Raw genomic sequence first — 26,236 nt, 5'->3', positions numbered from 1 at the left:
GCCTGTGGGTTTATAAGTGGAGAAGGCATATACTAACTTGAGAAGACTATGTTTTTGTGAGAAGGATTTTAAACCTGCAACCCATGGATATGTTTGGGAGGTGGTCCTCTAACTCCTACAATTGCGTGCAGACTCTACATGTTTGTGCAATTTCCCAAAGAGAGGGTCTGGAGCTTTCATTGGCTTCTCAGAGCATCCACGAACCTCAGAAGATTAAGGGCCACCACTTTCCAGGGACAAGTTCTACACGTGTGGAAAGTTCAGTGACAGGGCAAGAAGGTGTTTAGCAAAGGGCTAGGTTGAGAAGGTGGGGATCCTTGGGGGAACGGGAGATCAGAGAAGGAAGGGATTCATAGGGGCTGCAATAGTCTAAAAGGACATCCTGGAGAATGTGGGACTTGGGCCTTAAAGAAGGAGTGAAATTGGTGTGGAAACAGATAAAGACATCAGGCATTCCAGCCTGGAGCTGGGGGTGAGGCTTGAGCAGAGCTGACAAGCCGAGACTCTGAGCTGGAATCATGCCTCACCAGACAACTAAGGAGCTTGTAAAGCTGCTCCTCAGTCTTGGGGGCTCCTGGCTCTATTTGGCACCCCAGACTTGGGCTTCTAGGCTCTGTGAGGCCTAGTGCCAATGGAGCTGACATTACAGGACTGTGACATCACAATGGAGCCAACATCGCATGTCTCTCTGTGACCAGGAATCTTGCCTCTATTCCATGGCCACAGACTGACAAATCCCCACGCCCAGCTCTGGTGATTGATAACGATGACAAAGAGGGTTGGGTAAGAGAGTAAGGATGATGCAGTGCCAAGCTGACCCGCTGTGTCCATTCCACTGTAGTCACATGGGGCTGTGGAGAGGCAGGAGCCTGGATCCAGGACTCTTTCCACCTTTCATTTTCCCGGAGGCTTTCGGGACCGTGTTCTTACGTGGTCCTTCTCTGGAAATAGTTGCAGGTGGTTGCGGACATCTGTGGTTGCAGTACAGCCGACTCAGAGGCCCTGCTGCAGTGCCTGAGGGCGAAGCCCTCCCAGGAGCTGCTGAGAATCAACAAGGTGAAGTGGAGGAGAGCGTGTGGGGGCAGGGCTGCCCTCTGAATGGCGTGGGAGACAAATCCTATCACTCTCTTGTTTATTTTGACTTGGGACTTGGAAAGATGGGGGCTGGGGATTTGTAGTAATGGCTGTACAAATATGGACTATAGACCCCTTCGAGGTAATGTAAGGGATTTGCTGGTCCAGGGGTACCTGCTTAGCCTGGAGAAGATCCAGCAAAATGCAAATCACAAAAAGTTTTACCTAAGTCACTGCAGGCATCTCACTGGGAAAAGGGACCACACTGGTTTCATACGCCCCCAGAAGCTAAAGTCAAGGTCAAGAGCTGGAAGTATTGTTAGGAAGCCACTGTGGCTCGCTGTGACCGAGAGCTTTCTAACAACTCAGTTGTCTGAAACAGGAGCCGCTCCTCTAGAAAGCGGTGATACCCCCCTCTGCAAGTGTGCAAGCGGGTCCACACGACCGTTGACAAATGTCAATCACTGGCCGAGTCATTGAACTGGATGATCTTTTATGTCCCTTCTGATCCTCTGATAGGCCTTGGACGAGCAAGGTCTGTCATATTGCAAGTTACTACCTAGTTATTGGGCATGAACTGAGGACCTGCTGTGAGTTCTGCTGGAGTCCAGGAAGCGGGTAACAAGTCCTTGACTGGATGTGGGGTGAAAGCTCTTTTCTGTGCTCCCTTCTACCACCACTCCCTAACAGAGACCTTAAAAAAAAAAACCACCCCAAAACCACAAAACAACAACGACAACAAAAGCCATGAATGGAGCCAGGTGTTGCTTCCTGAGACCCGGGAAATACCCGGCCAGATCCAAGGCAGAGTCAAGGAAGGCCTCTCAGGCAGAGGTGCCAGCCCCACTCACCAGGCCATCGCTGCCCATTGCGTTTGGCCAGTGGCTCTCACACTTGAACACACAGCAGAATCACCTGGAGGGTTTATCTTTAAAAGCTGGCTGGACTGTACCCCCAGAGTTTTGTGTTCAGGAGGCATGGGGTGGGGCCTGAGAATGTGCATTTCTAAGAAGCTCCAGGGGGTGCTCATGCTGCCGTCGGGGCCACACTCTGAGAAACATTGTGCTGGGCTGCAGTTTTTCTTAGGTAGATGCTATTATTGTCCCCGATTAACAGAGGAGGAAACTGAGGCACAGAGAAGTTGAGCCCCCTTTGACATGGGGCCAGGAGTGGCTTGTTTTTCCTTTGTTCCCACATTTTACTAGAGTGGATTGGCTGAGGCTGGCTAAGGTTTGGGGACAGCAGATTTTGTGAACAGACAGCTTCTAATTTTTCTCTTCTCATTTCAGAAAACCAAGTCTTTCACTCCAGTGGTCGATGGTTTTTTCCTTCCTGATGAGCCCATAACCCTATTGACTCAGAAAGCGTTCAATCCAATTCCTTCTATCATCGGAGTCAATAACCACGAGTGTGGCTACCTGCTGCCTATGGTAAGAATTCCAGCTGTGCCTCCTCTGGCGCCCTTAGCAGCGAGGCAGCTGTTGGCTTCCAGAGTGGGGCATTCCCAAAGATGACACCAAGCGCTTTGCGGGCTGCAGCCCATCAGCCAATAGATACGGTGGTCATCTTTCCTCTCCCTGAAGGAGGGTCACTGAGGACTGGGGTCAGCCAGAGCTCCTTGTGTAGGTTTAAGCGAAAGAAACGACTGTGAAACACCAAGAGAGGATGGGATCCATTTGAGCTTTGTTCAAAACATTACAAATTAGTGTTTCAAACAAGCACAGTTCCGACTTCCACGCTGAAATTCTTGTAGGTTTAAAACACTTCAGGCCTTCACACTTCCGTGTCCAGCCTCCATTCTGGTATTTGGACTTCCAAAAATGCTCTCTAGGCTGCTGCAAATTACACAGTCATCGAATCATGTCATGCACTCAACAAGAATGAACTGAACATTTACTACCATGTTTCCCAGAAAAGAAGACCTAGCCGGACCATCAGCTCTAATGCGTCTTTGGGAGCAAAAATTAATATAAGACCCGGTATTACATTATTATATTATATTATATTATATTATATTATATTATATTATATTATACCCTGTCTTATAGTAAAATAAGATCAGGTCTTATATTAATTTTTGCCCCAAAAGATACATTAGAGCTGACTGTCCGGCTAGGTCTTATTTTCAGGGAAGCACGGTAGACGCTCTAAACTCTTAGAAAAGCCGAGCCTTCAGCAGTGAACAAGTCATGATTCCGTATTTCTGCAAGCTTCCATTCTCGAGGGCAGAGACAGATGAAATGCAACGTTGGAAGGATGGTTTCATGAGTGATAAGTGCTGTGAAGGACATAAACTGGGCAGAGAAGGCTTCTGAAGGGAAGAGGGAGGATCAGCAAAGGCTTCTCCGAGGAAAGAGCATCTGAGCTGAGGCCAGAATGCTGAGAAGGAGCCATGATTTCTTGACCTTGTGGTGTGAGAAGACCCTCTACATTCAAAATAAATCTTTCATCTGTCCTCACGTTCACGCTACTATCAGAGCTCATTTACATAGACCAACCTCCTCCCTTCAAGCTGGGGGAAATGAGGTTATGAAATACAGAGGTTCGTCAAGTGACAAGGCTAGTTGACGGCCACAAACCCAGCTCCGGAACATACAGAGAGGGTTCTAGTAGTTAAAATATATTTGTGGATACCTTGAATGACGCTGGGGCTTCCCTCAGATTCCAAGAGACAGACAGGTTTAAATATCTACCCTACGGATTCTTCACCTCCGAGATTTTCAGCAGAAAATGTACCAGGGAAATTCATTTGACAAGAGAATAGTGTTTCTACCCTCTTCATTGTAAAATATAATATTGGTTAGGGAAGGGCCATTTCACAAATAATCACTCATAGCTCTTGTTATGTACCAAGCAGAGCCTGTGTTCTTGGCTGCCTGCCAACTGCTGACTTCTCAGAATCCCTGATTACAAAGGTCTTTAAAAAGCAAACCACTGGTCTTGAGATTTTCTGATCTCTCTTGGAACTTGGCGTCAAGGCCAAATTTGTGGCCTGTATTAGTTTGCTAGGGTTGCTATCACAAAGGACCACAGACTGGGTGGCTTAAACGACGAATTTATTTTCTCACCGTTCTGGACACTGAGTGCTGATCAAGGTGCTGGCCAGTCTGGTTTCTTCTGAGGCCTCTCTCCTTGGCTTCACATGGCCGCCTTCTCTCTGTGTCCTCACGTGGTCTTTTCTCTGTGCACATCCATTCCTGGTGTCTCTTTGAACGTCCAAACTTCCTCTTCTTATAAGGCCGTTAGTCAATTGGATTAGGGCCTTACCTAATGTCTTCATTTTAACTCAATCACCTGTTTAAAAGCCCTATCTCCACACATAGTCACATTCTGAGGCCCTGGGGTTAAAACTTCCAGGTAGGAATTGGTGGGGAGCACAACCCCAGCCCATAGCATGGCCTTTCCACAAAGCGGCCACTCAGGTCCCTTAAGACTACAGATACGACCGGGAATGGCTGCCTTTGATCAAATATGAGAAGAAGAAATTGTGTTGCTGCTGCACATGGCCCCCTGGGGACTGAAAGGGTTCCCGCTCTTCCCAGCCTCCCCTCTGAGAGGCAGGTGGCTGGGCCTCACGGAGACCAATTCCCTTCTGGTGATCTGATGTGCTCACCTGGTGCCCTGCTTCTCTCCACAGAGCGAGATTCCTCAGATCCTTGGGGGCTCCAACAAGTCTCTCGCCCTGCACTTGATTCACACCATCCTGGTAAGTGAGCTTGGGCAATAGTGACTCTCAGAGATTCATTTAACATGCCTCCCTGGATCACACTCAGGTGGGGGCTGGGAGTATAGGTGGTCCCCAATCATTCATTCATTTATGTAACAGATCTTTACTAAGTAGAGTTCCACAGTTGTTTATCCACAATCTCAAAATCCAAAGAGCTTTGAAAACCCAAAGGCTCTTTGTAACCCACATGGCAACCAAACGACCTAGACCGATACGTAATCCATCAGTCTTTATTGTTTCCACGCATTCATTCACTTTGTTTATCTCACTATTCATATGTTTCTCTGCGGACATATTAATGGGGGGCCTGGAGTGCTGCCCCTCTCCCCAGCGTGTCGTATAATATGTAGCATATGTACTGAATTACCTATCTACAACCTGAAAAGTCCTGAATTCTGACACCCACCTGCATGCCAGCCAGGTTCTATACTATGTTCTATACTATGTTCAGCGACCATTATTCAACCATTCATTCACTCTCTGCACAAATACCTCTTAGACTGGAGGATATAGGGATAGATTCCTTTCCTTCCTTCTTTCCATAAATATTCATTCAGTGTGTCCTCTGTGCCAGGTTTGTTTCATTCATTTTTCCATTGAACAAACATTCATTGAGAATCCCCATGCCCCAGCATCCCTTTGGGCCTTGGGGTGCAATGACAAGCACGCGCCCCACCTGCACTTGAGGAACCTGTAGACTGTTGTGAACATACATGACGAAGCACCTCAGTGCATTGCTACACAGCCCAGGGCAGAGGGATGGCCGAGTCCCCGTGGTGTCCACAGGCAGGAAGGTGGTCCCTCGGGGAAGGGTTTTGGAGGAAGAGTTGGGTTTGTCTGGCTGCTGGAGGAGCAGGGGTAACGGAAGCCAGAGGGACCAAGAGGCCCAATTAGGAGCAGAGAAGTGTGAAGAACTCAGCTGGAGGGGTGGCCGCAGCAGTGGCGGATGCTTACAGACTACGGAGGGAATATAAAGTCATCCCAGGGACTTGGCAGGGAGGAACGACATGATGCCATATGCATTTGAGAAAGGGCCCTGTGGCTGCAGAGTGGGCCAGACTGGAGGTAGGGGGTCTCTCGGGCCCTAAGGCCTAGAAGGGATGTGGGTGGAGCCTTGGCTGTCTGGTGGTGAGAGTTGGGACTAAGATTTGAAAGATATTTAAAATATGTCAGACAGTGGAATCTCTGAGGCTAGATGGGAGATGGCCTCATGGAGGAGGAAGTCGTTGATCTCGGCCTTAGGGAAGGGGAACGTTGGAGCAGGAGGGCATTCCAAGAGGAGGAGGTGTGTTGAGCTAGGTCCCAGGAGTGGGAAGCAAGGTGTGCGGGAAGGTGCAGGAGGACGGGATGGGCGTACAGTCTCTCCCAGGGCCCAGGAGCAGGGCAGGTGATGCTTTTCAAATGTTAAGTTGTTCTTTGACTCAGATGGCATAGCCTTGCTCCAGAGCTCCAGAGCTGTGACTGCCTGCTGGGGTTCTCCAGAGGCTCCACACAGCATCTGTACCCACCTTGGGTACCCTGAACACCAAGGGGTCTGCTGGTCATACAGCAAAAGTGGGGGCACGCGTGCTCTGGGCCTGATTAAAAGCAGTCAGCCTTTGCAGGACCCGACGGACCAGTCTGAGCAGCACTTGCTGCTGTGGGATATGGTGCCTCCAACTCCCAAAGAAAACCCTGAAGGGCTGTGCCTCGGTCTTAGATTGGGGGTTTGAGGTATAACAACTTGCCCCAGCTTTTCCTAGAGCACAAGACCCCCAAGTGCATCACCAGTGTGGCAGACCCTGAACCTTCCCCAGTTTCCCTTTCCCCCTCTGGGGCGAGCTGAGGGATTGAAGACTGACGACACCCTGGTGCCAGGTCAAACAAAGCATGGGACAGATGCCCTGTTAAAGGACATGGCAACGGGTCTTGGGGAACCGACAGAACTGGCGACCTACGCCACGTCAGGCAGCGTGCTTTGCTCTCTGCCTCTCTTGTAACCCTGTAAACAACCCATCTATTTATATCAGCCTGGTGTAAAAGTAATTGTGGTTTTTGCATTTTTAACCTTTTAAACCGCAATTACTTTTGCACCAACCTAATAGATGAGGGAACTCCAAGAGACAAACTAGCTTAGATGGAAGAGTAAAGGCCGGCAGGCATTGCTGGTACAAGGAGCGGGGGGGGGCTCCCAGGTGTGCCACCTGTGCGGTCACAGAAGACCTCATGTTCAGAAGGGTCCTACACTTGGTTGAATGTCCTGTTGTCACCATCTTGAAATTCTTGTAATTTTTGAACAAGAGCCCCCACAGTTTCACTGGGCCCTGCAAAGGATCCAGCCAGGTTTGCCCAGCGGTGGCTGTTTCTGAAACATTTCAGAGAAGCATGTGTACTATAATTAAGAGCATGGGATTTAGATACAGATACACTTGTGAAAGAATCGTGGTTCCGCCAGTTCAGACAAAGCACTTGACCTCTCTGCACCTCAGTTCCCTCCTCTGTGCAACAGCTCATTATGATAGTTACATCACAGGGTGGGTGTGTGGATACGACGATGCACGTAAAGGCCTCAGAGTTACGCCTGCACAGGCACATGCTCCACGTGCTTGCTGTTGTCATTGACCTGGATCTCCTGTGACCACGATTTTTTTACAGCACTTCCCCACCCAGTATCTATACCTTCTGGCTGATAAATACTTCCACAACAAGCACTCCCAGTTTGAGATACGAAATCGTTTTCTGGACTTGCTGGGAGATGTGTTCTTTGTGGTCCCTGGGCTGGTCACAGCTCGCTGTCACAGAGGTGAGTCTCTGAGCTTCCCCACCCCCTCCCTGCAGGGCCACAGCGTGGAGAGCCTTCTGGCTGCAGGGATCCTGGCTGCCTGCTGACTGGCTGCCTGCCCTGCCTTCTGTTCCCTCACTGAGAGGGACTCCCCAGGCCATCTGGGATATAACCCTGCACGCTGACCTTTGTAATTCCCCTGCCTTCCGGAGTTCAGGAATGCCCATCAGTTCTTGTTGTTTCTGTTCCTTCTCCTTCTTCAGGCCCCTGTAGAAAATTCTTACCTCCCCATAATTTTCTAGGGCCAGTCTCCCAGATGACTTTCTGTTTGGAAGTGTCTTTCCAAACATCCTAACTATAAGGAGGATGTCGCATTCAGAAAGAGAAGATTGCTTGTTGGCATACAAACCCACCCTCCTTCCTTCCTCTCTCCCACCCTCCCTCCTCTCGTACATAGTTTCTTCTCTAACCACGATGAAATGAAATTAGAAATCAATAATAAAAGGAAATTTGGAAAATTAACAAATATTTAGAAATTAAACAACACACTGGTTTTTTTTACATTTTAAAAAATTGTTGCAAAATGTGTATAACAAAATTTATCATTTTAATTATTTCTAAATGTACAATTCAGTGGAATTACAGTTTATTCACAATGTTGTGCACCCCTTACCACTATCCATATCCAGAATCTTTATCATCCTATACTGAAACTCTGTCCCTGTGAACAATAACTCCCCACGCATTCTGTCACTATGAATTGGACTATTCTAGGCACTTCACATAAGTGAAATCATACATTAGTTGTCCTTTTGTACCTGCCCTAATTCACTTAGCATAATGCCTTCAAGATTCGTTCATGTTTCACCATGTATCAGAATTTCTTTCCTTTTCAAGGCTGAACAATATTCCATTGTATGTATATAACTCATTTTGTTTATCCAGTCAGCCATCAATAGACATTTAGGTTGTTTCTGCCTTTTGGTCATTGTGAACGATGGTGCCGTGAACATTGGTATACCGATATCTGTTCAAGTCTCTGCTTTCAATTCTTTTGGATGTGTGTCCAGAAGTGGAATTGCTGAATCATACAGTAATTGTATGTTTAATATTTTTGAGGAACTGTCATATTGTTTTCCATAGTGGCTGTCACATTTTACATTCCCACCAGCAATGCATAAGTTTTCAATTTCTCCACGTGCTCACCAACACTTGTTATTTTGTTGTTGCTATTTTTAAAATTTATTTTACAATAGCCATCCAAACGGGTGTGAAGTGGTATCACTGAGGTTACAATTTGCATTTCCCTCCTGATGTGTGATGCTGGTACTATTGATGAATACCTTTTCATACACCTTTTGGTCGTTTGTATGTATTCTTAGAGAAATGTCTTTTTAAGTCCTTTGCCCATTTTTTAATTCAGTTGTTTCTTTTGTTGTTGCATTTTAGGAGTTCTTTATATATTATAGATATTAATCCCTTACCAGATATATGATCTGCAAATATTTTCTCCCATTCTGCGGCCTGCCTTTTCACTTTTTTGATAAAGCGCTTTGATACACAAAAGTTTTTAAACAAACAACATACCCTTAAATGATCAAAAGATCAAAGAAGAAATTACAAGGGAAATTAGAAAATATTTTGAGATGAATAAAAGCAAAAACACGACATACTGAAACTTATTGAATACAGTGAGAGCAGTGCTTAGAGGGAAATTTATTGCCACAAATGCATACATTAAAAAGAAGATCCCAAATCAATAACTTAACCTTTCAAAGAATTAGAAAAAAAGAGCGAAGAAAACCCAAAGCAAACAGAAGAAGAATATAATAAAGATTAGAACACAGATAAACAAAATAGAGGTTAGGAAATCAATAGAGAGAATGGGTGTGAATCCAAAAGTTGGTTCTTTGTAAAAAGCAACAAAATTGACAAACTTTTAGTGAGACTAATCAACAAAGAAAGAATGAACACTCAAATTACTAAATTTAGGAATTGAAATGGGGACATTACTACAGAAATTACAGAAATAAAAAGGATTATCATAGAATACAATGAACAATTATATGACAGCACTTAGATAAAATTAGAAAATTCCTAGAAACACACAAACTACCAAAACCAACTCAAGAAGTAATAGAAAATATGAATATACCTATAACAAAAGAAGGTACTGAATCAGTAAACAAAAACCTACCAATAAAGGAAATCCCAAGACCAGTTGGTTTCACTGGTGAATTCTAGCAAATATTTAAAGAAGAACTAAAACCAATCCTTCAAAAAAGTGAAAAAGGAGGGAACACTTCTTAACTCATTCTATGAAGCCAGTATTACCCTAATATTAAAGCCAGATAAAGACAATACTAGAAAAGAAAATTATAGGCCAATATCCCTTATGAGTATTGATGTAAAAATTCTCAACAAAATACTAGAAAACTGAATCTAGCAACATAGTAAAAGGAATATATACTCTATGACCTACTAGAATTTATCCCAGGAATGTAAGGATGGTTCATCACATGAAAATCAATCAATATAATATACCATATTTATAGAATAAAGGAAAAAATACACAAGTATCTTAATAGATGCAGAAAAAGCATTTGATGAAATCCAACACCCTTTCATGATGAAAACACTCTACAGACAAGGAATATAAGGGAACTTGCTAAACCTGATAAACGGCTTCTATGAATAACCCATAGCTGATATCTTACTTAATGGTCAAAACCCAAAAACTTTACCCCTATGATCAGGAACATAATGTCTCCTGTCACCACTTCTATTTAACCTTGCACTAGAAGTTCTAGCCAGGGCAATTGGAGAAGACAAAGAAATTAAAAGGAATCCAAATCGGAAAGAAAGAAGCAAAACTATCTCTGTTCACAGATGGAATGATATTATATAGAGAAAATTCTAAAGAATCCCCCAAACCTATAAAAGCTAATAAACTTATTTAGCAAAGTTTCAGGATAAGATCAATATACAAAAATTGATTGTATTTCTACACACTAGCAATGAATGATCCAAAAATGAAGTTAAGGAAACAACTCCACTTATAATAGCATCAAACAAAATAAAATATTTAGGAATAGATATAATCAAGGAGGTATAAGACTTGTATGCTGAAAACCACAAAACATTCTTGGAAGAAATGAAGAATAAATAGGAAGACATCTGTGTTCATAGATTGGAAGATTTAGTATAGTTAAGATGGCAACAATCCCTACATTCAATGCAATGTAGGGATTCCTTTTTTTGCAGAAATGGACAAGCTGATCCTGAAATTCATATGGAATTTCAAGGGGCCCACAATAGCCAAAATAATCTTGAAAAAGAAGAACAAAGTTGGAAGACTCACATTTCCTGATTTCAGAACTCACTCACTACAAAGCAACAGTAATCAAGACACAGCAAGCAGTGCTGGCACAGGATGGATGTATAGATCAATGGAATAGAATTGAGAGTCCAGAAATAAACCTATACACCTATGGTCTGTTGTTTTGACAAGGCTGCCAAGACCTTTCAGTGGGGGAAGAATCGTCTTTTCAACAAATGGTGCTAGGGCAACTGGATGACACATGCAAAAGAATGAAGTTGGATCCTCCCCTTGCACTATCTACAAAAATTAACTCAAAATGGTTCAAAAACTTGAATGTAAGAGCCACAATTGTAAACCTCTTAGAAGAAAGCAGAGGGGCAAATTTCCATGACATCAGATTTGGCAATGGATTGTTAAATATAACACCAAAAGCATAATAAAAAAGAGAAAAAATAGGTAAATTGGACTTCATCAAAATTAAAAACTATTGTGTATCAAAGGATAACAGAAAGAAAGTAAAGGTATAACTCAGAATGGGAGAAAATCTTTGCAAATCATATATCTGATAAGAGTCTATTATTCAGAATTTAGAAAGAACTCTTACAACTCAACAACAAAACCCAAACAACTCAATTCAAAAATGAGCAAAGGATTGAATATTTCTCCAGAGAAGATATACATATGGCTAATAAGCACATGAAAAGATGCTCAACCTTATTTGTCATTAGGGAAATGCAAATCATAACCACAATGAGATACCATTTCACAGCCACTAGGGTGGCTATAATAAAAGAACAAACAACAAAGCAAAACAAAACCAAAAAACAGAAAATAACAATGCTAGTGAGAATGTGGGAAAACTGGTACCTTCATATTCTGCTGGCAGAAATGTAAAATGGTATGCCCATTGTGGAAAACAGTTTGGCTGCTACTCAAATGTTAAACATAGAATTACCATATAACCCAGCAATTTCACTCCTAGGGATATACCCAAGATGATTGAAAACAAAAATTGTACGTGAATGTTCAGAGCAGCCTTATTCAGACTAGCCAAAAAGTGGTAACAACCCAAATGTCTATCAACTGATGAATGGGTAATCAAAATGTGGTACCTTCATACAATGGATTATTTGGTCATAACAAGAAATGCGGCACTGACATGTGCTGCAATATGGATGAACCTTGAAAATATTATGCTACGTGAAGCAAACCAGACACAAAAGGCCTCATGTGTGATTCCATTTATATGAAATGTCCAGAATGGGCAAATCTAGAGAGTTATAAAGTTTACAGGGGGATGAATGGGGGGATTCACCCATGCGAATGGGGGTGACTGCTCAATTGGTCTGTGGTTTCTGTTTGGGGTGCTGAAAGTGCTCTGGGCCTAGATAGTGGTGATAGTTACACAACATCCTGAATGTACAAGCTGCTGGTTTACACACTTTAAAATGGTTAAAATGTGTATTTTACAAAAAATAAAAATAAAAACTACAACAACCCAATGCTATTAAGAAAATGAAAAGGCAAGCCACAGACTGGAAGAAAATATTTACAGTACAATTAATTATCTGACAAAAAAATTCATATCCAGAATAGAAGAAGTACTCTTACAGTTTGGTAATGCAACGACAAACAATTCCGTTCCAAATGAATAAAAGGCTTGAAAAGACACTTTACAAAAGAAAGTATACAAAAGCCAAAAAGTGTATGAAAAAGTGCTCAACATTTTTAGTCATCAGGGAAAAGCAAAGTAAACCCCAAATGAGGCAACCATTTACACCTACTGTAAATAGTAATAGTAAAAACCCAAACCCTACCAAGAAGTAGTGCCACCCCATGGATGTGGAATGTTCAGTATCCTATCCTCCTGGTGAAAATAGAAAATGGTGCAATCATTCTGGGAAACAGTAGTTTCTTACAAAGTTAAACATACCCCTAGCCTATTAGTCAACCATATTCATGCAATAGCATATTATCTGATGATAAAAAAGAATCAACTATTGGTACGTGCAGCAACATGGATGAATCTCAAAAAACATCATGCTGAGCAAAAAAAGCCAGACACAAAAGAGTATATATTGTGTTACTGCATTTATGCAGAGGTCAAACAGAGGCAAAATAAAAACATTGTCTCTTGGTAGAGTGACTAGGAGACACAAAGAACTTTCTGGGGCAATGGAAATACTCTGTATCCTGACGAGGGTGGTGGTTACATGAACGTGTATACATTTGTAAAAACTCATCAAATTGTATAGTTACAATCTGTGCTTTTTATTGTCCGTAAATGGTACTGTAGTTAAAAGATAGAATGAGAGGAGAGGAAGCAGAGGTAATGAATACAAGGCAACTGTATTGTGGGTTCTTGCTAGAAGGGATTTAGAGAAATAAGCCAGTCACTGGAGGAGAAGAGGAGACCAAGAGCATGTGTTTGTATGTGCCCATGTGCGTGCCTGTATGCGTGTGTGCAAATGTGTGTTTGAGAGAGAATGTTTGCAATGATCCAGTAGAGAAAAAAATGATGATTGGAGAAAGAGAGAGAAAATGAGAGAGCAAGAACCTTTAGTAGAAGAGAGGTGATGAATGTAGGATGCACGGAGCATCTTGGAAGCAGAGAATATGTTTGTTCTGTTTGTCTCCAGACAGTTGAACCTGGGGTCAGTGAGAGGAAGTCACAAAGAGGTAGATCTTGGATCAGTATGAAGGGCTTTTCTGAGCAGAACTCTTGCCTTCTCTGGCTGCTCTAAGGGGTAGTGAATTCTTTGTCGCCAGAGATGTCAGGGCCCCTGGAGCAGGAACACTGGGGTCAAATAAGGAAGAAGAATGTTAGCTTGATTCAAGTCACCTTTTGTCTCCAGGCTGTCCCACCCATGGGTCTGTGCATCCAGGACTAGATGGGTAGGGAAGCAGGACCAGCCCCAGCTTCCCCTGCGAGCATGCATACCTGCCTGCCACAGGCCCCTTCCTGTGTTTCTGCAGATGCTGGCGCACCTGTGTACTTCTACGAGTTTCAGCACCGGCCCCAGTGTTTCAATGACACGAAGCCAGCTTTCGTCAAAGCCGACCACTCTGATGAAATTCGCTTTGTCTTCGGAGGTTCCTTCCTCACGGGCGACATTGTCATGTTCGGTAAGGAACTGGCCCCAGGCTGCTGCACTTGCAGGAACACAAGCTTGGGACAAGCGTGGGGAGAAACACGACTCCCCACTGTTTGCACGATGCCCCTCACCGGCCCCAACACTGTGCAAGTGCTTGGAGGACTACTTTTAATTTACTTATTTTATCTATGGTTTAAAAACAAGACCTTCCGCTGGAAAATGCGTATTTTTCGAAACCAGGATGAAAAAGAGCTGCCAATATTTGCTTGATGAATGTTTCCCTTTGTACTAAAGCCTGTGGGGTGGGCTTGGGGGCACTTGTGGAATGCAGTTTTTAAAGAATATTAGAATCACTTTCTTCTACCTCCCTGACTGCTGATCTCACCCTCCCTACCCTTTTCAGAACTCCCACAGGGCTAGCACCCAGGGCTGTAAAGGGCAAGGACCTCATTTTTCATAATCCTGGCCCAAAGTGTCTGGATCCAGGTGATCTAATGTATACACTTGTGAACTGTTACTAGTGAGGTTATTAGCTCATTTATTCCTGAATTTACAACCTGTCCAATGCCTGAAAGAACAAGCCAATCAGATGAGGTTATCAATAGAGAAAGCTATAGGAACTACACACAGGAGATGTCACTAAAATATTTAGCTTAAAAAATAGTACCATACAGGTTTTTAACAAGTTCATGCTGGCCTTTTGAAGATAAGGACAGAGTTTGTCACATAGTGTGTGTTTGTGTACTGTGGTCTATTCATTGTTTCATTTATTTATGCTCATCTTATAATACAGATAATAACAGAACTACCTCCTAGGTTGTCATAAAGATTAAATGAAACAATTGTCGTAAGCACAGAAGTGCTTACTAAATGTTACTATTATTATTACTCAGCACCCATTATTGAGCGTGGAGTATTTGATGAGCCCATGGACTTTCCAAATTGGAAAAAATGAAGGACATATGCATCAAGGGGTTAAATTCCTTGATATCTAAAGAGCTCCTAAAATCAACGAGCAAAGGAACAACCCAGTCAAAAACCAGGTAACAGATATAGACAGTGTATAGCAAAGGAAACACGAATGACTTTTAAACATGAAAATCCACTCAACCTCCCTGACCACAAGAAGACTGCAAACTTACCTTGACTGAGGAATCATTTTTCATTGGTCAGGGTTGGGAAGAACAATATGTTTTGCATAATCCTTCAAGCAGGTGTAGGGAAACAGACAACCTCATAAAGTAATAGAAAACTATGAAACTTTGAAATGCATATGATCCTTACCTTAGCAATTCAACTTCTAGGATTTTTGGTGCAATTATACTTTCCACATGTGCAAAAATATACACGCAAACTAAAGTATTGTTTTTATCAGCAAAATCTGGAAATAATATAAAGATCCATTAATAGAGCAGTGGGTACACAAATTATATATTTATATATAATTGCATATGCATATGCAATTATATACATGCAATTATATATATATATGTGTATGTATGTGTACATATATATACACATACATACACATAGATGTGTGTGTATATATATATATATATATATATATATATATATATATATATATGGAAGCTCTATAGGCAGCCCCGTGGAACTATGTCCTACATAGAATTTTAGCAAAAAGACAGCTACAGAATGTGTGTCCGTTATTCTACTGTGTGTGTAAAGACCTGTCCGCTTAAACTCCTGTCCATGTCTAGCTGGTCTTCAGAGGGTGCTCAGGAAGCTGGCAGCCATGGTGCCACCTCTGAGGCTGGTAACGGTGGCGAGAAAAGAGAGAGAAACTATTTTCATTAGCTACTCTTTCTGCATTTTGGATTTTATACTTTTGAGCAAATATTATTGTTTCAAATAAATACAATAATTAAGTCATTGTTTGAGAGAGAGAGAGAGAGAGAGAGAGAGAGAGAGAGAGAGAGAGAGGTGGTCTCTGTTCCCTGAGGAACTTGCAGCCTTGTGGGAGTGGCTGGGAGAGCAATGGGTGGACAAGGTCCAGACTCCGCCACCGGGAAGCCGTGATTCCGTGGGCAAAGCACAGTGGCTCTGGGCCTCAGTATCTGCAAATACAACGTTAATAACATGATTTGGTTGGTTGGTGAGGAGCCAACTGGAGGAGAGATGTGAAAGAGCTTAATCCAATGTGAGGCACCTTGGGCATCTGGCAAATCACTGAGAACCAGATTTTGTGATTATCTTCTTCAGAAGGAGCCACAGAGGAGGAGAAATTGCTGAGCAGGAAGATGATGAGATACTGGGCCAACTTTGCTCGGACCGGGTATGTGACCCTCCGGGCCTCCCCTGCAGCCAACCGGGTCGGGTGTTTGGGGATGGAAGCCTCACCCCTGTTTCCGTTCACTCCCAGGGACCCTAATGGGGGAGGCCTGCCTCTGTGGCCGGTCTATGATCAGATGGAGCAGTACCTGCAGCTGGACTTGGACCTCAGCGTGGGACAGAGACTGAAAGAGCAGGATGTGGACTTTTGGACGAAGACTGTCCCCCTGACAATGTCCACTTCCGGAGTGCTCCACTCTCCTCTTTCCTCCTTAATCTTCCTTTCTCTGCTCCTGCCTTTCTTTTTCTCTTTTGCTCCTTGAGAAGTTATCTTTATATGATTCTGGTTATCCTTCTCCTTCTATAATTTCTCTCGCCACCTTTGACTTCATTCTGTTTTTAGCTACTTTATGGAATCACGTGCTTTAGCTGATCTTTTACCAACTTGGGGATGATCCTTAGGGAACGGTTTTCAACATCAAAAAATGCAATTTGCCCTGAAGGCTGCCAGATTTCTTCAAGATATGATAACGACCTTGTTATGCCTATGAAATAAAATCAGAATGTAAAACGGATACAGGAATAGAATTTAATTCTGGGCTGAAAACTCCAGCTCCCACCCCAGCGTCCAAGCTGAAGTGGACTGTCTACCAGAGAAGGTGTCAGTGTGTGTTATCGGAAATATGAGTCCTCCATTCCCAATCCAGGTGAGTTTCAGCCACAAGCCAAGCATGGACGTCCTGAACCTCACTAGGTTGAACTGGGTTCCTTTTCTGGATCAAAGATACGTGAAGGAGGGAGACACGCCAGAGAGCCTCCTTCTCAGCAATGGAAACCAGACGTCCTCCAAGGTCAGGAACACAGAAGTCAAACCCTAGGCAGCAAGTTCAGGTCAGGGACACCAAGGAGAAAACATGTTTCCCTGATGGGGCCCAGACTAATCCATCATCCAATAAGCAAACAGACAGGAAGCAAACATTCACACAACTGAGTGTCTTGTAAATGTGATAAGTTCACTCAGAGAAAATAAGGTGTGTTAAGAAAGTGTAAGAGGGGAACTTAATTTAAATTGAAGTCTTAGGAGGTTGTCTCTGGAGAAATAACATTTATAGTAAAAAAGGATGAATTAAAGTTAACCAGATGTTGGGATGATAGGTAGGGAAAATTGTACATAGCTGCATTCAAAGGGTACACTTTTACATTTTCTGTCCATATAATCCCTATTATATCTTCATATAATTGACCACAGTAATTCATTTTCCTTTGTGATGGCGTCAAGATTACACATGAAGTGCAGAGGAGAGTTTCTGAGATGTCAGTAACTTGGGGTTCATCTGGTCAGAGATCAACTCGTAGCCTGAATCTGGCCCCCAAACGTGCTTTGTTTTGCCAACATAATGTCAAAAAGTGTTTTGGAATTAGTTTCCAACTAATTTTAAATTAGATGAATTTCACATTAAAAGCTGTGTATCTAGCTACGCTAGAAGAAAAAGGAAGGAGAGCTGGCAATAGGCAACATTGGAGCTGCACATGGTAACCAGGGCTTCTGACAGCCCATGCAGCACTTTTGTGCATGTTAGAAGGTGTTCTTTCCTCAAAACCCCTACAGATATCTTCCGGGAAACTGTCATTGATATATATCTACGTCTATGATGTGAATGACACCACCTCTGAAGTAGTGCCCTTGTGCAGTGCACAACCTACACAACTGTTCTCAGTGACCCTATAGAGCAATCTGCAGGAACTGAGTAGTGGCTACTCCCTTTACAAAGGCACGAGCTCCCAACTTTCCACAGTCTTCACTCTTCCCCTTAGCCTTGTGCCTGGCCTGTTTCACTCACTGATGTTGCCTAGCCCTTGAAGGCATTTAAGTTAGGACCCCTGACCTCCATTTTATAGTAATCTGTGGAGAGGTGAAGGGATTCCCCCAAGATCTCTCAGTGAGTGAGTATGAATCAAAACCAGACCTTTGGTCTCCTGTCTCTGCAGAGCAGGACTCTTTCTGTCTTCCTGCCAGGCCTCAGGAGATGGTCTTAGGCTGTTGGATTGTCTCTGGTTTAGGTGTTTGTGGAAGGGGTGGATCGTGATGCTGAGGCTACTTTGTGGCTCTAGGAAGAGGGACCGAACCACATACAAGCAAGCTGGAACTTCAATTGCCTCTGCAGCTGCAGAGGACTAATTTCTACATTGATATTAGACTAAACTAACAGCTCGAAAACATCACTCAACTCATTTTTTTTTAAATACTATCGTATTAAATAGCATTACAGATTTATATACTTCACACAGTGTCAGCATCCTCAAACATGATTCTAATTTTGGTAGATGTCTTGCAAGAGAGAACGTATTTCCAAGTCATCCGGCTACCGGGCTCTGCTCTCCCCTGTTCCTGTCCACGTGCAATCAGATGTATTACTGAGTTAAAATTGAACTATAAATGCCACTTGGCATCCTGCTTTCTTCATTTCATTCAGGGATTTCTATCAGGTGTATAATTAGGGACTCCCTTGGAGGGCTTTCCCAAAATCCCAATGGCCGCGTCACACCCTTGTCCATCTGAAGCAGAATCTTCTTGGCTGGAACCTGGAAATCTATATTTTCAGTTGTTAAGTGTTCAGTGCACGTCCCTGACTAAGAACTGAGTATTAATAGTGTGGCATGTGTATTTTCCAAGTTGCTAGAGGATCTTAAAAGAATCAGCTTGCATATCGGCCTGATGTGGAGACGTCACAATCTCTTCAGCCTGCTCCTGGACATTTGTTTGTGAACATAATTTGTAGAGCAACTTTGGGAGTGAGTATTTTAGTTTTTTAAATTATTTCTGGCACCCGGATTTGCAGGAGAGGATGGACAGGGTCCAAAGTCCATGTCCTTTTAAACCTACTCTTCTTACTTTCTATAAATTCACTTCCCTAAAGTGTCACATCACTTCATTCTCATCGGCAACACCGATACATGTATTTCATAATCATTTCTACTTTTCCATCATTGTAAAAACAGAAAATATTTAACAACTTTCTTGTTGTAAATTAAACATTTATTTATTGATTTGTTACAGAAAATCCTTTTTCTCCCCCAAACAATCTTGGACCTGAGTCACTAAATCAAACACCAACAAAACTCCAGTGTCTTCCCCTGTGAATTTCCTAATGTCCAGCAGAGGGCAGCAGCATAAAAAGGGGAAAATGCTGTTCTCCACTCGGAGGCTCCTGAGGTGTTTGTGATGGGATGGATACTGCAGAACTTGGTAGGAAAAGAAAACTGGGGCAAACTGGTAAATCACAAACCAATACCATTTATCCTGTCCCTTTTCCTTGTAACATTTGGAAAGTGGGGAAGTCCAATTCATTACCTGAAAAGTCTCACTGAAATGACTCAACCCACAGGCAGAGCGGAAGTTGGGGCCAGCAGGTTTTTCTTTCCTAATGTTGTACATCCCCACCAAGTCCCCAGATGCCTCAGATAGGCACGAAAGGGTCCCTTCCCATGGCCCCTGTTCCTTCCTCTTCCTTCAAGGGTGCTTTGGACTCGGGACTTTTCTGCTGGATCCCAAAGTCCAGCTGGATCCCTCCCAGCTCAGGCCCTGCTTGCAAGTCAAAGTTTTTCCTTCAGCAGAAGTAGGGAGAGGGTGGCAATGTGGGTGCTGCCCCAGGTAACACATATATAAGGTGAACTTCCCTTCACATAGCTGAGACAGACCTATTGGGTCAGAGCCCTGCGTTTTGCTAAAATCTGTGTTAAGAGTGCAGCTCATTTTATTCCCTGGGAAGGGAGGAAGGAGCAGGGGGAGGAAAACCTAACTTGTTACTTGATTGTGTCAAAATACAAAGCAATTCCTTGGCAAAGAGATGGCTGTCCTCCATGGATGGGTCGGAGCTCAAGTTGAGTCTTAAAGGATGGACAGGAGGATGGCCAGCAAAGGTTTGGGGGAAGCTGGACCACAGATACACAGTGGTGCCAGGCGGCCAACCAAGCAGGAGCATGGCTGCCACTGGCAAGGTTGCTGGAGCTCACCTCGGAGGCCTAGAGGAATAATTCTTAACCTTGACCTGCAGGAAACAGATTTCTTTCTGTATAGAGGGATGATTGATAAAAGGTGAATTTATCTACCCATCTAACTGTCCATCCATCCATCCATCCATCTATCCATCCATCCTTCACTTATCTAACTATCCATCCATCTGTCATGTATCTGTTTATCAATTATCTGGGCCCCTTTATATAATTACACTTGGAGCCCTATTTACCTCCTGGATTTCTCATATACAAGAGCCAATATAGTCAACACATGCTATAGGTAAATTTAAGTAGGATTTCTATTAGTACAGATGATAGAGTCCTGATTGAAATAATTGCACATTAGACTATTTACATTCTGTTCTATTTCTGTAATTTATAGTCTTCGGTAATTTTATCTATAGCAATCTTGTCTCCTCTATTAGATAATAAGTTCTTAAGACCTGGTACAAATCTTTAAGTTTTTAATTGTATATAATATACATATAAGGAAGTGTATACCAGGGGTGCCAAAAAATGTATACAAGTGGACACTTTTGTCAACGTTGCTCAAGCAGTAGTTCGCCGTAATCAGAAGGGTGTGGACACTGATGGGAACCATTTTGAGCACCTCTTGTAATTGCAGAAGTCACATGTGACTTGTATCCATCTTTTGTTATAGGTATATATTATTACAATTTTAATATAGTTTTTTCCTTTTTTAAAATGTGTATACATTTTTTGGCACCCTCTCATATGTGTGTGTGTGTGTGTGTTTATATATATATATAGTAATATATACTATAATATAAATTACATTATATATATGCAATATATAGTGTGTCTTGATGAATTTTCACCGACTGACCATGCTTGTGTCACCAGCACCCCGATCAAGGCACAGAAGACCGCATCCCAGAAGCCATCTCAGCTCAGTTCGAGGCCCTGCCCACCACCTCTCTATCCACAACGGTAACCACTGTCCTGATACCTAACAGCGTGTTGTCATTTTTCTGGGTGTTGTACTTCATATACACTGAATCCTGTACTTTTGTCTCTGGCTTCTTTCTCTCAAAGTCATGTTTATGACACTCTCCGTAGAGTATTTGGTTGTAGTTTGTTCTTTATCGTTGCTGTGGAGTTATTATTTGTGTGAATATGCCATAAATTATCCATTCTACTCTTGTTGGGCATTTGGATAGTTTCCAGTTTCAGGTTCTTATGCAAAGAATATTAGGGATATTCTAGAACATGTCATTTAGTGACTACTGCAATGCATTTCTTCTGGATAGTTTTATCTACCAGTGGCTTTGCTGGGTCACATACATCAACTTTATCAGACATTCCCTGATAAAGTGGTTGGATAGATTTGCCCTCCTACCAGCAGACTGAGAGATTTCCAACGGCTCCATGTTGTTGTCAGTCCTTGGTGTTTTCTGGAGAACTGCTACACTTTATTCTTATTAATTACTGTGTATTTCTTTGTTTAGTTTTATTAGACGTAACAACTGATTTACAAAATAGCATTCCTGAAAATAAGTTGAGTCCGTGGGAACAGTGGACCACTGACGGTCAGTTAGCAATATAAGGGCGGGAACAACTTTGTCCATCATCAGGACCCCGAGGTAGGTGACCGGACAGTGGCTTCATCGGGGCCAATGTTACCACAGCCATTTCTTGAGCTTCAGGGAACATCCTCCTTTTGACACTCAGATTTCTGGACAGAAATCGTATTACATTGATGCTGCTAAGGCTTCCGAACTCTGTTGTAGTCAGGTGATTGGATTCCCTGGATGGAGTCCAGTTCTAGGACTGGCAGAGGCAGAGCCCATGTGGGAAATCTGGCCTGGGGCTGGCCTCGGAGGGAAGAGCTCCATTCCCATGTGCACAGTGGGGGATCTCTTCACGCCCCTTCCCACAGGTACCTAGTAACTCTAAACCCAGAGAGTTCTCTACTGTCCCCATTTTGAATCCCTTTGTCTGGGCTGCCCCCAACTATGCACTGACTTCCACTTTCTCTACTCAAAAAGCAGTTGTCATTGCTCTGTTCATTTTCCAACTTCTAAAATGCTGTTGCCATCATCTCCTCTTCCATTCTGTTTGTACACGTGGGCTTGTGCCTTTAAAGACTATTTTATATCCTTTTAGAAGACGTCAGAGAGGGAGTGGAAGTAAATCCAAGTGTCTGTTCCTTCTTTAATAAGAAGTGGAGAACTGCTTTTTTAACGAGCATATATGTTTCTATGTTTTTGACAGCCACATATCATCCCATAGTAGGAATACTTAATAAATTATTTAACCATTTGCTATTTTTGGTCACTAGGTTATTTCACACTGTTTACTACTGTCAATATCACTGAGGAGAACCATTGGATATATACACCTTTGGGCTCATTCAGAATTATTCCTAGAGAGAGACGAGCTAAGGCAACGGAAATGCCCCTTTTAAGTGTTCGGGTAGATTTTGCCAAACGGCCCCCAAGAAAGTCTGCACTCGTTTTTCTCCCATATCAGTGGTGCGGTTTCTGTTTTTCCACACTCTTTGCCAACACTTGGCATGGCTGCTAAAATCGTAAGGGTAAAAATCCTTGCCAATTCTCTAGGTGCAAATTGAGTATCTGGTTTTACTCTGCATGTCTTGATGCTCATGCTTATTGGTGCACTGAAATGACACTGTCAGTATGTGATGGAATGGAGAGTACCGTGGACTGATGCGTGCTTCTCACATACACACTTGTGCCTGCCCACCCCCGATATGTTCCCGGCCTGCTTCCATAGAAAGAGAAGAAGACACAGGACAGACAGTGATTTAGGGGATCTCAGAGGGTTACAACTTCCCTGTGACTCCTGTGACCTACTCCAGTCAGCACTGAGAACCAGCATCAATTATCCTGGGATTTGCAAACCTTTGTACAGTCCCCCATTTTGGAGATTCTGTGTCATAATTCGTGCTGAGGCCTGTGGGAGCCCCAAAGGCCCAGCTTTCACATGCAGAGAACCTACCCTCCCAATGACTGTTTAGGAGGTTCCTTTTCAGAGGTACCTTCTTGGCCTCTCTGGTGGCTTATCTGCTTCTGCCAGATTTGTACTTTTGGAAATGCCTTGATATCTTGCCATTCTCAGGATTAAAGCCTTCCAAGGCTCCCTATTGTCTGGGGCTGAAAGCCGGCTTGGCTCTCCTTAGCTTGGCATGCAAGCCCTCTGTTCTCTATTTACCCTTGCAGCCCCTGCTGACTTCCCCAAGAAACCCACCTTGCACCACTACTAATGTTCTTCTTCTTCTCCTTCTTTTCCTTCTTCTTCTTCTTTTTCTCCTTCTCCTTTTCTTTCTCTTTCTTTGTTCCTCCAAATCCTGCTCACCTCTGAATGCCTAGGATAATCAGAAGAACTCATGGACCAGTTTGGGGTACTAATAAACTCTGACCATTCTTGGGATAAGAAAATGAACAAAACGCTTCTTTAGTCTGATGTCACTGTATTCACCCAAATGTCTCTATAAAATCTATAATAATAATTTGAGTTTGCTGAGCCGTTTGCAAACTATAATTCAGTCTTAACTTTTCTGGGCCAAAATTCTTATGTGTTTTTCGCGCATTTTCCTTTTTTATTCTTAAAAGTTTGAAGGAAACTTTTATAGAGTAGCCCTAGCAAACAGGAACTAGATTTACAATCAGGCTCTTGTAATTTAAATTAAAAAAAAAATACAAAAGGTCAGTGTTTACCAAAGTGTAGTACACGTATTCCGGGATTTATGCAAGGTCATTTTAGAAGGTGTGAAAACAAACTTGAAAGCATTTATATAATGGTTATGTGTTTATTTTGCTATGTGATAGCGGCGGGGCGGGGGGGAATCCCTAGTATCAAGTTAATGATTGAATGGGTATTATTTGTGGCACAAATCGCTAGCTGTCCGTGAAATCCATCCTGTCATCTTTGGTGCACAGCCAGACCACATTTCCCAGCCTTCCTTGCAATTCCATTGGCCATGCGATTAAGTTCTTTCCAGTGGAGTGTGAGTGGAAGTGAGGAGTGCCACATCCAGGCCAGCCCCAAATCTCTGTCCTCCACGCTCCTTTCCACGCCAGCTGACTGGAATCAATACCCGTGACAACATTAGAAACCAGGAGGTAAAAATGGCAGAGCTGCCACCAGATAGGTCGGGGATCTGCAAACTCTGACCCATGTACCAAATCTAGCCCAGCACCTGTTGTTAAAGTAAAGTTTTACTGAAACAGCTATGCCCATTTGCCTAGGTGTTGTCTATGAGGCTTTTGCTACAACAGTGAAAGTGAGTAGCTGCCACAGAGACCCTATGACCTGAAAATCCTAAAATATTTACCAGCTGTCTCTTTACAGAAAAACTTTGTCAACTTCCTGGTAGATCCCTGAGTGACCATATGGAGAACAGCCACTGGGTTGATCTAAACAGCACCCCACTTCTTTGCATAAGCAAGAAGTAAACCACTGACATTCTGGGACTATTGCTATTGGAGTTTACCCTAATTTCACAATACGTGCTTACTCAGCAGGAGCTAAATTAGGCAGTTCCAGGTGACAAATGGAGATGGCCTGAACATCAGTAGTTTGTGTCATGCAGGATGACCACTTATGCCCACAGGGAGTGCAGAGCTCCCCGCACCAGGGACCCACCCCCAGGCCAAAATTTCACATAGGTGCTCTGCCCCAGTCAGTCCTAGGACTGGATGGATCCCAGCAGGGAGTCCAACCACCTAAGAAAGGCCTTGAGAAGGGTGAACACACCGTGTTTTCCTGAAAATAAGACCTAGCCGGACAATCAGCTCTACTGCGTCTTTTGGAGCAAAAATTAATATAAGACCTGGTCTTATTTTACTATAATATAAAACCGGGTCTTTATAATATAATATATAATATAATATAATATAATATAATATAATATAATACCGGGTCTTATATTAATTTTTGTTCCAAAAGACACATTAGAGCTGATTGTCCAGCTAGGTCTTATTTTCGGGGAAACACAGTATTGTGATTTCTTCCCAATGATCTGAGTGTCAAAAGGAAAATGTTCCCTAAAGCTCAAAGGAAATGGCTACTATGATACAGAGGGATTATGCACGTTAAGCAAAACTGAGGTCTGCCTTCAGGCTTAGTAGACTCCAGCCTCATTCATCCCTTCTGTAGGGTCAGCATGAGCCAGAAATGGGCTTTCCGGCTACAGTCAGACGCGGCAAGCTCTGGAGGTGGCTGTCCATGTTTGTGGAGTTGGGTGCTGTCACAAGTGGGCATGTGATTGAACAGTGAGATTGGGAGAATAATTCATCTGCACGTTTTATATTTTGCTAATACAGCACCCTACAATCTTCATAGGCTAATAGGCTTGGCTGTGTTCCCAGATTGCAAAGGTCAGTGTGTGTGTGTGTGTGTGTGTGTGTGTGTGTGTGTGTGTGTGTTGTGCTAAGTAATTAAAACGAACCTCTTTGAGTGCTTAGAAGACAGCCCAAATTGTTCCAGGTGGATTGAAATGGGTACTAGGGTGACCAGTGTTTCTTTTCTAAATGAAAGTAAGGGAGGAACCCCAGCCCAGGTCAGTCTTTGTAGAAGCAATCACCTCTGGGGACTGACTCTGAAGCTTTCACAAAGTCCACTCCCCCACTCCCGGCAAGCAGGAGATTTGTCCTAAATTCTCCCATGAGCAGCTGTGGCCCTGGGAGTTGTTCTTTAAATTTTTACACTCCTTCTGAGGCCCCAGATCAAAGCCTTCCCTTGGCCTAAAGTCATCTGCTTATGCCCACCTGCCTTGGGCCGCTCACTTGCACCAAAGTTCAAGTCTGATAGGGAGAAACGCTTTGGAGCAAGCTGTTCAGTGACTCTGTAACCTGAGAGCTCTGTCGGGAGGTTTTGGTGAAAGAGGGCGTGGCCTACAAGTCCAGGGCAGTGATGCCCAGGGCACTCTTTGGAAGGGGGAGGGCTGGAGCTGAGGGTGTGGTGGA

General features: G+C 43.2%; 1 protein-coding gene across 1 annotated transcript in view; it reads left to right on the top strand.

The window, feature by feature from the left end:
• The window catches only part of CES5A (carboxylesterase 5A), a 239,727-nt gene extending 222,784 nt beyond the window's left edge, over positions 1–16,943 (top strand). The window contains exons 6-12 of the mRNA XM_033127274.1: positions 952–1,056; positions 2,364–2,504; positions 4,712–4,780; positions 7,436–7,583; positions 13,861–14,010; positions 16,200–16,272; positions 16,360–16,943. Coding sequence (XP_032983165.1) covers positions 952–1,056; positions 2,364–2,504; positions 4,712–4,780; positions 7,436–7,583; positions 13,861–14,010; positions 16,200–16,272; positions 16,360–16,591 — 918 coding nt within the window. The 3' untranslated portion in view covers positions 16,592–16,943. The remainder of the gene's footprint in view (positions 1–951; positions 1,057–2,363; positions 2,505–4,711; positions 4,781–7,435; positions 7,584–13,860; positions 14,011–16,199; positions 16,273–16,359) is intronic.
• The last annotated feature ends 9,293 nt before the right edge of the window (positions 16,944–26,236 follow it).

This window comes from Rhinolophus ferrumequinum, chromosome 15, assembly GCF_004115265.2.
Source record: "Rhinolophus ferrumequinum isolate MPI-CBG mRhiFer1 chromosome 15, mRhiFer1_v1.p, whole genome shotgun sequence".
NCBI classification, from domain to species: domain Eukaryota; kingdom Metazoa; phylum Chordata; class Mammalia; order Chiroptera; family Rhinolophidae; genus Rhinolophus; species Rhinolophus ferrumequinum.
The sequence above is the reverse complement of the archived record's forward strand: the minus strand, read 5'-3'. Positions and strand labels throughout refer to the sequence as shown.